At 46.4% G+C, this 12,230-nt stretch overlaps 3 protein-coding genes across 5 annotated transcripts in view; 1 reads left to right on the plus strand and 2 right to left on the minus strand.

Moving 5' to 3' along the window:
* MYO19 (myosin XIX) overlaps nucleotides 1-1,153 on the plus strand; it is a 37,405-nt gene extending 36,252 nt beyond the window's left edge. For all 3 annotated transcript variants that reach the window (XM_036754665.1, XM_036754667.1, XM_036754668.1), the window contains one exon: nucleotides 316-1,153. In XM_036754665.1, the coding sequence (XP_036610560.1) occupies nucleotides 316-444 (129 nt within the window). In that variant the 3' untranslated portion in view covers nucleotides 445-1,153. The remainder of the gene's footprint in view (nucleotides 1-315) is intronic.
* Nucleotides 1,064-6,514, minus strand: ZNHIT3 (zinc finger HIT-type containing 3). The gene is made up of 5 exons (XM_036754671.1): nucleotides 6,425-6,514; nucleotides 6,215-6,246; nucleotides 5,511-5,597; nucleotides 2,785-2,865; nucleotides 1,064-1,650 (listed from the first exon to the last, which is right to left on the minus strand). The coding sequence occupies exons 1-5, from the start codon at nucleotides 6,505-6,507 to the stop codon at nucleotides 1,454-1,456; spliced, it is 480 nt and encodes a 159-aa protein (XP_036610566.1). The 5' UTR covers nucleotides 6,508-6,514; the 3' UTR covers nucleotides 1,064-1,453.
* Nucleotides 6,515-11,162: 4,648 nt separating this feature from the next.
* Nucleotides 11,163-11,981, minus strand: LOC118846917 (lysophosphatidic acid receptor 1-A-like). The gene has a single exon (XM_036755592.1). The coding sequence runs from the start codon at nucleotides 11,979-11,981 to the stop codon at nucleotides 11,163-11,165; it is 819 nt and encodes a 272-aa protein (XP_036611487.1).
* Nucleotides 11,982-12,230: the final 249 nt, after the last annotated feature.

Consider the following 12,230-nt stretch of genomic DNA (forward strand, 5'->3'; position numbering starts at 1 on the left):
TGTCCTTCCCTGCCTTGGGCTTTTGTCAGGTCACACCCTAGCCTGGCAGCTAGTTAACCAAATGAATCTGAGTTTTCATTTACTAGTTAAGACTAATGAGGTAAGTAGGAGAGAATGGTCATTTAATTCTCCTTGCTACTCTGACAACTTCAGGGAGACTTAGCCTGCTTACAAGGGTGTGAAAATATAAGGGTGGGGGATGTCCTCTGTACATCCTTTGGGATGTGGTGTAGAGGTTCAGGGCTGGAATATGGGTGGTCAGGGCCTGTTTTCTCCCAGGGAATAGAGTCAAGTACCATTTGACTGTCTCCCTAGGGCTCCATCAGGTTTCACTGCAAGAAGTCCCCCTTGCTCTACGCCAACATCAGTCCTGAGCCACAGAACTACGACATCACTGGCTTTAATCAGATCCTGCTAGACAGACACAGACTGATTCCAGTGTGATGCTCATGCCTTTGCACCTGCCCAGCTTCTGAGGTGGGGCAAGTCTCCGTGCACTGCACTTTGTTTCCTCCAGGACCTGGACTCCTGATGCCTTTGTATTCCAACTCCCCCTCCCCCAGGAACCTCGATTATACCTGAGACTGCACCTCCTTCTGAGCCCAGCTTTTAGGGACACTGATTCTGGGCACGTTGGCAGCCCTGGCAGTGATGAGGGCCTTGGGCAGTTTGGCCTTCAGCCTTATGCCCCCCAGGCACAGTGCAGCTGCTTTGGGAAGGAAGGAAGAAGGGTCAGTGGGATTCAAAAGAACTAGGGCTATTCCTGCCTTCTTAAGCCTACATGCTCTATGTCCTCTACTCCTGTTGAGTAAAGTTAGAACTTGGCCGCTCAGCTCTGCAAATGGTGCTGGGTGGAGGGAAGCATGGCCTAAATCAAGGCAGAGACTCATTACTTGAAAAAATCTAGATAAATCTTATGTTGACAATATTTAGTTACTTCAGATGATTAGCTTGTTCTATACCAAAGATGATGATCTGAGGAACATGACAAACAGCTTGCACTCAAAAGTCACATCCAGGTACAAACTGAGCCAAGCTGATGAGGTTTTAACTCAGATGTGTAGGAGAGGGAAACTTTGCTAAACAAACCCCTCTCCAAGGCTTGTTTTGATGTGTACCATGAACAAATAAAGCTTTTTAAAGAACCAGTCCACATTACTAGTAAATAGTCTTTCTTTTCTCCAAATAAGTTACCTCTTTTGGGCTTGAGCACATTGTGTTCACTGGCAAGATGAACGAAAAGTAGAGGCTGAAGAGTCCCAGGCCTTCAACTAGAGCCAGCCACCCAGCTGAGCCTCTACCTTGGGGATATCTCTCTCCATCGTGTCCTGGGGCTGCCTGTGATCCACCCTACACTCTAAACCCCAGAGTGAGGGGACCACCCTCATTTCCTCTTTCCCAAAGGCTGGCCAGTTCCTTTTCCGTGTTTGCAGGAGCTCATAGCAAGCCTGGTTCACCCCTCCACATCCAAAGTGTTTTCTTTCTCAGGAGGGTCAACAATCCTAAGACAGCAGTCAGCAAACTCCACAAACAAGGGCTCTTGCATATGGCTTTTCATAAGGGTCTCTTTGTCTTCTGCCTGGTCAATGCTGACCAGCAACTGTCGGAGGTGGGGATTGGTCAGTAAGTTCCTTAATTCCTTAGAGTCCCCTTGAAAAACAGACAAGAATGAATGTGTGAAGGGCAAGCACAATAGAGCTTCATCCACTGAATTCTCAGGGAGTCAAATGTAAGAAAGCAGCTTTTACTAGAGCTAAAGCTTTAATCACACATGGCTACCTTATTACCTGGCCTCCTGGCACCTATTACAATATTCACATAGAAGTTGAAACCAGATATCCCATGATTAACCAGCAACATCAGAAGCAACATCCAAGATACAAAATCAACAACATTAAGACTATTGGAATAATTTTAAAGGATCTTAAGTAAAATACTTGAAATACTTAAAAGATAAAAAGGTAACTTTTTTAAAGCAAAAAATTTTTAAAAAGATGTTCTCTATCACAACTTCTACCATTTCAGGAGCCAATTCTCACCCTCCCCTCTTTTTTTGGGCATTTAGCAAGTAAAGAATTGTATGTATGGCATAGCCCCTCTCAATCTCCAAAGAGGACACAGCATTTTACCAGTTTTGAGACCAGGTGTGCCCAAGCAGGCTTAATGACTTAACAAGATCTTACAAATGACTTCATTTCCAAGGCCTCCTCAAAGTTGTGAGGTACACCATGTGACAGTTGCTCTGGGGTGAAGGTGCTTGGCCATTAGTAAGGGGAGGAGTCCGACCTCCAACATTATCCTGCCCCAGCAAACCCACAAAGGCCAAGTGTGGATTGAAACTTGTTATCTTTAGGGCAGGACAGAATCGGAATGCCAGTGCTCTGCTGACTATCTCTGGGGGGAGGGGGGAGATAGTATAGAACTTTTAGGTCACAACACAATATAAAGAAAAAGGCTTAAATTTGAGAGAGGGAGAAAGAATAAAAGGGGAGGGGTAGTCTCCTCACTGATTAAAAAACCCACAGGTGCTTTGCAATAAACCAAGATCTCCTTCCCTTTAGTCATTATAGAAATTCAGGGAGACATATGCTTGAATGTCACAAGTATATTTTGCCGGCCTCACAGGATCACTGATCACAGAGCCCAAAGGGATCTCATAAGCGATCTAGTCCAACCCCCTCATTTTACATATGAGGCAACTGAAACTCGGAGAGAAACATCTATGCTATGGGCCCATCAGATTACAAAACCAGAGATTAAATGTGATCTATGACACTGACTTACCCAGGTCTTTCAGCTTCCGAATAGAGACTCTGTCCTTTTCATCATCACTGTCCAGAATATCAGCCACTGACCAATCATTACCTAAAAAGAAACATGTTTGTTATCTGTCCAACATTAAACAAATCAAAACTTTTTCAATGCCACTTGCAATGATAAAAAGAAGGGTCCTGCAAAGAATAGTGGAATCCAGAGGACCTAGGTTCAAATTCTACCTCTGACAGCTATTGCCAGTATGACCTCACAATTAACTCCCTGGGGCTCAGTTTCCTCAAGAACAAATTAAACAGTATTAGTTTAGATGGCCTCTGAGGTCCATTCCAGCTCTAACTCTATGATCCTATGATCCTCTAGGGCCTCACTGCCTGACTTATCATAGTAGGGGAGGGGGGTTATGGGCAGCAAACAAACATCATAAATCTATGAACCCAAAGTACCCAGCCTCATGAAGTTATTTAAGGATGGAAGGCATCTAGGAAGGAAATAGTCAAATCCAGTTCCATCCCCACCAAGTCATATTTTGAATACTATTCCCAGCAATTCTTAAAAAGAGGAAGAAAGAAAATGTTAAGCTAACGTTACTGCATTCCAGTGAACAACATTAGGATATATATTTACTGAGTCGATAATGCAACAGATTCAACAAATAAACATTTCTTAAGCGTGTATACCAGCTGCTGTGCTAGAAGCTGGAGAGATGAGAAAACAAGTCTTCACCTTCTAGGAGCTTACAATCCACATGGTAAGATGGAACAATTCAATGAATGCAAGGTAAAGTGTGAAAAGAGCAAAGGAGGAATAAAGATGGCATGCCCTAAGGAAATTCTGAGGAGGAAGAACCTAGCAAGAGTGCCCACTGTACCAATTCCTGCCATCCTCCTGAGAGAGGGCCAAATTTCATGTGTCCCACCACTGAGGCACTTAGAACAGCTCCAGGCACGTAGTTCTGTAGGTGCTTAATAAACACTTAATTGAACTCTCCATCCTTATGTCTGACACTTATGTCAAGTGAAACCCGAAATAACCAAGGAAACAAGAGTTCAAGCTTCTGAGCATATCAATTTAGTAAGTAATACATGCCAAATGCATAACAAATTAATCAGAACCAGGCCTCCTCAGCTTTAGCACTGGATCCCAAATATGGGAAGAGACAGATTTTTTGTGCAATAAAGCAAACAATAGGATAGAAACCAAGATACAAGATTAGTAATCTGACTTCAAACTGGAGGAAAGATTAAGGGGTTTCCAAGTTGGGAGGGGGATAGCAAACAGGTGCAATTCCCCAAAATCAGAAAAAGAGATGTCCCACTGCCCACCTCCCTACAAATGCCTAGATTCAATCAAGGGAACAAGGAAACAGTAACACTGACTAGTACAGGCCAGTTTTCAGATAAGACATGAGTTGTTTGAGATGTATAATTGTGAGAAAACTCCCTACATCAATCTTTGAATATGACTGGGTTTCTGGTCAGCATAGCCTAGGTTCTTACTTAAGGGTCTCTAAGCAACAGGTAAAAGTGTGGACCAACTTCCTAGCCATGGAGGGCTTGGTTCAAACAAGGCAATCAAGTTTTCTCACAATTCCCGTAACTGAATAAAGTTTTCTCACTAGACAGAACTTGGATTAGAACCCCATAACTGAATAGAAAGGAAACTGAGCTAGGACCAGAACTGAGTCACAGACTAGGATGGTTCATTCATGGGACTCTTCCTCAATCCCTTAACTGAGAGTGGAAAAACGTCAGCCAACCTTCACTCTCTGTAGAGCCTTGAATCCATCACTACCCCGGACTTTTGGCCAAACCCCACTCTTTGCCAATTGGACACTTGGGAATTCCTCTCAATCGATTTCTCCATGCCCAGGCAACTGGATGGACACAGTCCCATAACTAGGGCAGGGCATCTCCGCTACTAATTAATACTCTCTATCCTGCTACTTTATCACTACCATAATGACTCTCCCAAACCTCTCTCCTCGAACAACCCCCCGCTTTTACCTCTATCCCTTTCTTTCCCAGCAGGTGACCTCACTTCCTACTATTTCAAACATCAGATGTGAGTTTCCTCAACTTCCCTCTTTCCCTTAATATTTTTCTGAGTATTTCCCTGTCCTTTTCTCTTTCCATAGTGTTTCAGAAGAAAAGTTTTCTCTCTCACTTTTCAAAACTATGTGGACCCATGGTCCTCATCCCATCCCATCCCATCATACAGCTTGTCTCTGTCAACTCTCTGTCCTCTACCTAAAAGCAAGTTCAGGTCTCCATTATTCTATCGAAAAAGCCTCCTATTTGGTCTCCCGCCTCATGTCTCACCCCACCCTCCACCAAAGTGGTTTTCCCAAAGCACAGGTTTGACTCTCACCCCTCCCCACACACACACACTCAAACTCTAGTAGCCCCCTAGTACCTCCAGGATCACACATCAATTCCTCTAGCTAGAATTAAAGTTCTCTGTAACTTGCTTCCTTCCTATGTCTCTAGTTTTTTTTTACATGGTACTCACCTTCTCTAAAGCCCAGGTACTGGTCCACTTCCTCACACCGGATGCTTCAGATCCAGTCTCTGTGCACTGCTTGCAATGTTCTCCCCATCACAAAAATGTGACACAATTTTATCATGTACATGTTTGTTGTTCTCTCTTCTTACTCTTTTCACCTTTTCTTCCTGTCAAACTTTCCCTTGACTAGTCCTTAAGCCTTCCAGTTGCACCATTCCAAAAAAACCACTCACCTTTGTCCTTCAAAATCTTTGTTTTCATAAGATGTGGATCCGAGTCTCCACTTTTCACCACGGCAGAGGGTTTGGAGATGCATTTCTCTGGCAAAATTAAAAACACCAAAGTCTCTTTACAAAGCAGGCAAAGCCTGAGCCTGGATGGATTGAAGGAGAAGGGAAAAGAAGAGAAGGAATCAACTATACAGCCTTCCCTTATTTACAGTCCAAAATGCAGGAGAGGCAGAGAAGGACACTACGATTCCGGGATTTTGAGACAACGGGGAGAGGAACAAAAGGATAGCATCAGGGAAGGTGGAAGACACGAACAGAGAGATGGAAGAAAGAACGAGAAGAAAGCTACAGACAGGATGAAAGGGAAGAGTAAGGAAGAATGTCAAACGGGCCAGAAGAGAACGGGGAAAGACACAGGACGGGGCCGGAAGAAGGGAAGAGAGACAGAACAGGCAGGATGATGGGAGGGAGCGAACAAGAGAGGGTGGGAGAGAGAAAGACTGGACCGGAAGGATGGGGGAGAAGACGGGGAACAGCAATGAGAAGAGAGGACAGGGGAGAGACTGGATGCGGCAGCATTAAGGGAGGGAAGCGACCGGAAGTGATGGCGAAAGCCAGAGAGGACCACAGAGAAGATAAAACTGGGGGAGTGGGGCTGCAGGGCTGGCGGCGTCACGGGGTCTGCTGGGCATCTCACCCCTCCCTACCTTTGTGCTTCTTGTAGCAGGGGACGGAGCAGCTGCAAGAGAACCAAGGACAGGCGGGTCAGGCCGGGGGGACGCCGCTTCCCCCACGCGGCCTCCTCCAGAGATGGGGCCCGGAACTGCCGCAGCCTCCCACGAGCCCCCCAAAACCCGGCTCAGAGCCCACGAGGGCCTCCCCGCTCCTCTCCCCTCTGCCCCCGAGACCTCACGTACTACGGGACGCGGCAGGCGGGACAGCGGTATTTTGGGACCTCCTCGCAGACGGTACACACACCTGGCATCGCTCGCGAAGCCATAGCCGCCTCCGGGATTCTAGCGCAAGCGCGTGCCGAACTCCCGCGCCACGCCCCCTAAGGTTTGTGTATCGCGAGAGGACCCGGAAGTGCGTGAGCTGTTTCCTCAGGATTCTCCAATCCGGGCGCAGACAAGGCCAAAACTAGAACAAACAAATCGATCCCCGCTCCATCCACCAAGATAGTATAGCCCCAAGCATTCGATCTTGCACGTGGGTAGGCGGGATAGAAGGAAAGATCGTGATTCTTTAGAAGCACGTACCCGATGGAGACTTAGTAACTTGAGATGGACGATAGTTAGTGGACATTAAACATTTATTAAGTGCCTACAATGTGACAAGCACTGTGCTGAGATCTGGGGATACAAAGAAAGGCAAAAGACAATCTCTGCCCCAAGGAGCTCACAATCTAATGGGGAAAAACAGCAGATAAAAAGAAGCGGGAAAGGGGGGAGGGCGAGGGTACCTGGAGCCAGGGCACGATGAAGTCCTGCATCCAGGGAGAGAAATGAGTTGACTGCCCTGGGCCCCCTCCTTAAATGGAGAGACCGGGAGGTCTCCTCTATGTTCACCTTTCACCTCCTCCAGTCAGAGAGGGAGGAGGGCCAGAGACACGAGGTACTGAGAAGGTGTTTCAGAGTTGATACCGTCTTGCTAGATGATGAGTTTCTGGAGATCGTGATGGAAGGGATCGTTTCTAAAATGAGGGAGTTGGGCTAAATTTATAAGGTCCCTTCCATCTCTAAATCCTATGATCCAGATTTCTCCAAAATCACATGCTTTGAAAGAACACAACAGATCAGGGCAGCCCTAAGATTCCTCCCCCAGTCTTTGGTCGAGGGGTGTCCTTGGACCAGGTTCAAGGATGATTTATATTATTTATTTTATATGTCTTTACGTGAAACTGAGTTTTGTCTCACCCTTTCAATCGATCAATCAATAAGCATTTATTAAGTACTCAGGCATTTCGGTCCTGTCGGGGAATGAAGGACAGTAATAACCAACTAAGTAAGTATCCACTATGTGCCAAGTACGGTGCTTGGGATACAAAAAGAAATAAAATACTGCCCCTGCCCTCAGGGAGCCTACAATCTAAGGGAGACACACGCAAATAAATATACACAAAGTAAGGTATATCCAGGATGAATAGGAAATAATTAATAGAAGGAAGGCACTGGAATTAAAAGGGATTGGAGAAGGCTTCCAGTAGAAAGTGAGATTTTAGTTGGGTCTTAAAGGAAGCCAGGAGGTCAGTAGTTGGAGTGGAGGAAGGAGACATGGGGGACAGCCAGAGAGAATGTTTGGAGCTGAGAAATGGAGTGTCTCATTTGTAGAAGAGCCAAGAGGCTGTTGAAGAGTACTTATCCAGAAGTAAGGTATAAGGTATAAGAAGATTGTAATAGGAGAGGGCTAGATTGTGAAGGGCTTTGAATGCCAAACTGAGCATTGCACCTGGAAACAATTGCAAGCCTAGCTAGAGTTTATTTGTTGTGGGTGAGGGAGAGACCCCCAGGACTGATATGATCAGACCTGTGCTGTGAGAAAATCACTTTAGTGATTTAGTGACTGAATGGAGGTTGAATTAGAGTGGGGGAAGGCAAACCCATAAATCATCCATTGCAATAATTGAGGGGAGTTGATGAGGTCCAGTGCTAAAATGGTGGCAGTGTCAGAGGAGAGAAGGAGGCATATTAGAGAGATGTTTTAGAGAGCCTTCTGGGACTCTGTGAAACTAAAGCAAGCACATCTAACCTGGTAAAAACACTCCTTGGGCTTTCTTTGCTTGGGTGTGCCAGCTAGAGAAAAACCAAGCTCTAGAGTGGTAACCTAACCATCACACAGGCAACCCAAAATGGACCTTCCCTTCTTGAATTGGTGACAGCTCCCTTAAGTCCCTCCTCTTCAACCATCTTTTTTGAGAAAACTAAGATGGAGGACTACAACCAGGAGGGGATAGGGATAAAGGTGGGCAAGGGATAGAGACTCAGGTCTTTCCTTCTGGGTTATTTGCCTAGGGTGGCACCTCTATGTTTCCATAGCCCCTCTTCTGTCCCCTCTCCAAGAGGGGCTGGAAGACAGGAGCTAAGAGCATTCTCGTGATTAGAGCAGAAGACAGAGAGCCTTGGTGATCTTTCCCTGGAAGAAAAGAAAGTTATCCAAGGGAACACTCACCATCTGCTGGAGATGATAATGATCTCTGTTGTGCAGAGTAAATGCTGTAAATACTTGGGTAGCTACTTTCTCTTCTGCTGTTAGGTCTGTTCCTATGCAATGCTCAGGCAACTTGACCCTCATGCCCCACCCGTCCCTCCTGATCCTTAGTTTTCTCCTCCTCTCTCCAGCCTTTTAGGTGACACTGCTTTGGGCTCCTTTGGCTGAAGCTCAAGTTCTGGCCTGAGCCTTCTTTGGGGTATGACAAATGGGGATTATGGCATCCCCCACCTGTTGGCACTTTGCAGACTCCTAGGCTTCTAGAGTTTGGAGGGATATCAGAGAGGTCAATAGATTGGAAAGAATGAGGTGAAGGCCTCCACTGGCTCTTTTAAAAAACAAATAAAACCTGTCGCTAAAGACCTAAAGGAAAGACTATTCTTTTGTTGTAGTGAAAATCACACTGACTGTGCCAGGCTGAACCTGAATTTGAACCTTGGTTCTGCTATTTACTGCCCAAGAACTTTAGTAGGATGCCTAGAGCCTCATTCAGTCATAATAGGGTAGGGATAATACCAATTTTGAAGAGCTAGGTCCTCACTGGGACAGTTTCATCTTTTGTAAAAAGAAGGAATTTGGACTAGACAACCTCCAAAATCCTTTCCCTATAGGAATTCTAGTATTCTCCCATCCCACTCACTTCCCCTCAGTGACTCCTTTGTGGCTAAAAGCTGTTTGCATCGTCCTGTTGTCCTTTACTATCAGAGAAGACCAATGACATCACACGGGTGAGGTCCTGACTTGCCTGTGACCTTGTTTTAACTAGATGTTGTGGCTAGAAAGTTGACCTTAGACCTGGGTCCATGTCCTGCCTCTGATACATGGGGCAATTCATTTAACTCCTCCTCCTCCTGCCCCTCCTGCTCCTCCTGCTCCTCCTCCTCCTCCTCTTCCTCCTCCCCCTCTTCCTCCTCTTAATTCATGAAACTAAGACTGTAAGTGCCAAGAAGGTGCCAATCTGCTTAAATAGAGGACCTCCCTACATCAATGAAGTCACCAATCAAGTCCAAAAATACATAAAAACATGCGTACATAGGAATGAGTGGAAAGATCAAGAGTGATTTGCCCCTTAGGCATGTTCCTGAGTTCCACCACCCTCCCCCACCCCAACCAAGGACAGGAAGAGGAGGACTGGGGACATCGAGACAAAATACCTTAGGGACTAGTATTCAGCTGCCCTTTTGACCGAAGGCACCGTCAAATCTAACCTCCATCTTCCCATCAGGAAAATACAAATTGATGGTCTTCACTGTAAATTCTCAGGGTTCACACTGGCCCAGAGCAATCCGATTTGGGTTGTGTTCCTTTAATCCCTGTCTTTAGTGCTTTCTGACTATAGTGCCAGACACCTACTGAAGTTGAGAAAATACAAGGAGTGAGCTGAACAACTGTATCAAGAAGAGGTAAATTTATTCTTGGGAAAGTGAGTGAAAAATACTAAGGTGAGGTCTGGAGAGAATAGACAAAAGGGAAGGCACCTGGCGGGGGGAATCAGACTTCCCTTCCCCTCTCTTTTTCCCTCCCCCATTCATTTCTGGAGACACCCTCCCCACCCCACTCTTGCCCTCACAGCCCCTACCCAAAAGCTCCAGGAGTGGAGAGGAATACTGCAAAAGTGTGGAGTACGTCAGACCCCTGGCTCGGCTTCAGGACTCAAGCCTGCAACTCCTCCAGCCCAGCGGGTAAGGTGGGAGCTGTCCAATCCCTCGAGTGCTGAAGCAGGTCCAACGTTCTCTGCCTCGAAGCAGAGGCGAGGAGAGGTCATCTAGGAGACATCTAGGGTATGTGAAAAGATCCCTTTCCCTACTGCCTCCCTCTGTCTTCGAATTCTCCATCAGAAAGTTAAAGTGACCTTGACTTCGGTCCACTATGTCAATAATCCTGAGGGCTCCCTGTCCCTCTCAGTCATGCACACACTGAAAGCCTTTATTTAAATGAGTTTGGAGCAGATACTAAAATGATGGGACAGCCTGATTTCTCCTAAGTGACTCAAGTCCTTCTCATTTTATATCCAAATTAACCCTTGTTCTTGCCTACACAGCCAAAATGTACTATTCAACAGCAAGGAGAAAAAGCACACCTAACCCACTCCCACTATGAGAAAGATTACTTGTGATTATTAAATCCTACCAAGATAATTGAATAATGTCCCTCTGCATTATATGCAGTTTGGAATCTCCTCCCCTACTTAATCCCCTGCCTCAGAATGAACCTAGTATAGATGATGCCCACTCCCTTCTGTTCCTGGCAATATCCAGTTTGGGGAGAAGGGATAAATCATCAGGGTTTAATGTCCCAAACATCCCTAACATCTTGCATTTGGATCTGGTTGTTGGGAGAGCACCTAGAGAAGAGGAGAAGAAACTTGCTGTTTAGACTCTTAACCTTGAGAGTGTAGAGCACAGGGTTCCCTAGGGCATTGAGGGTGATCATAATGGCAGTCACATTTCAGAACACAAAGAATCCAGGATATAGGTCCTCAGGGCAGTGCCAGGCAGCCACATCCACCAAAACACCAGCAAAGAAGGGAACATAGGAAGCCAGAGTCAGCCCCCAGATAGCAATGCTGGTCCGGACCACGGGAACCTCAGCTAATCTGGACCCCCCTCCTCCATGACTCTCCATGGCAGCCTCCTGTTTCCTCAGCACCAACACAATGTTCAGGTAGCTGAAAAGGGGCAGAGCCAAGGCCACCACACAGTGAGGGATGGTGATGAAAATTAGGTAGTTTATACAGAAGGGACCATAGAGTTCTGAAGGCTGGCAACCACTGTCCAGGACATTCCAAGATAGCAGAGGTAGTGAACCCAGAGTGACTGCAAGGGCCCAGTTAGCCAAGACCACAGTCACTGCTTTTCTCTTGGACACCTTGGCTGGAGCCCTCACTCCCCCACCCACCACCATCAGGTACCGCTCTATGCCAATACTGACCAGGTTGTAGATGGTGGAAAAGATTGAGGTGGCATAAATAGCATATGGTACCAGCAGATCACGGGAACCACGAATGGTATTGTCTGGATGAGCCAGGAATAGCAGGGAGATCCAGAGGCCAGATGAGCTGGACAAAATGTCTGACAAGGCCAGGTTGCCAAAGAGCATAAAGATGGGGTGGTGCAGATCACGGGATGTCAAGATGACTATGATGACCACCCCATTGGAGACCAGGGAGAGGATGTTGAGAGTTACCTGAGGGATGCCTAGTACTAATACCAGCTGTGGGCTCCACTGTTGGCTACCATTCCAGGAGCAATTCTCATGCAAAGTCATCGTAGCCCCCCTCACTAATATCACAGAGCTACACAGTCCCACTCCACAGCTTTGCAAATGGAAGAGTAAAGGTGGCAGCTCCAACTCCTCTTTCCTACCAGTGGCTGATTAAATTTTAACCACCTGCCCATTGGAGCATTTGGGTTACTAACCAAGGAAAGTAGCTGCTGCCCACTCCCACCTCCTGGTTGCTATGATAACCCACGGGGCAAAATAGATCTAATCACCAGCCAGCAATGTTTCCACAGG

This window comes from Trichosurus vulpecula, chromosome 4 (genome assembly GCF_011100635.1).
Source record: "Trichosurus vulpecula isolate mTriVul1 chromosome 4, mTriVul1.pri, whole genome shotgun sequence".
Classification (NCBI taxonomy): Eukaryota; Metazoa; Chordata; class Mammalia; order Diprotodontia; family Phalangeridae; genus Trichosurus; species Trichosurus vulpecula.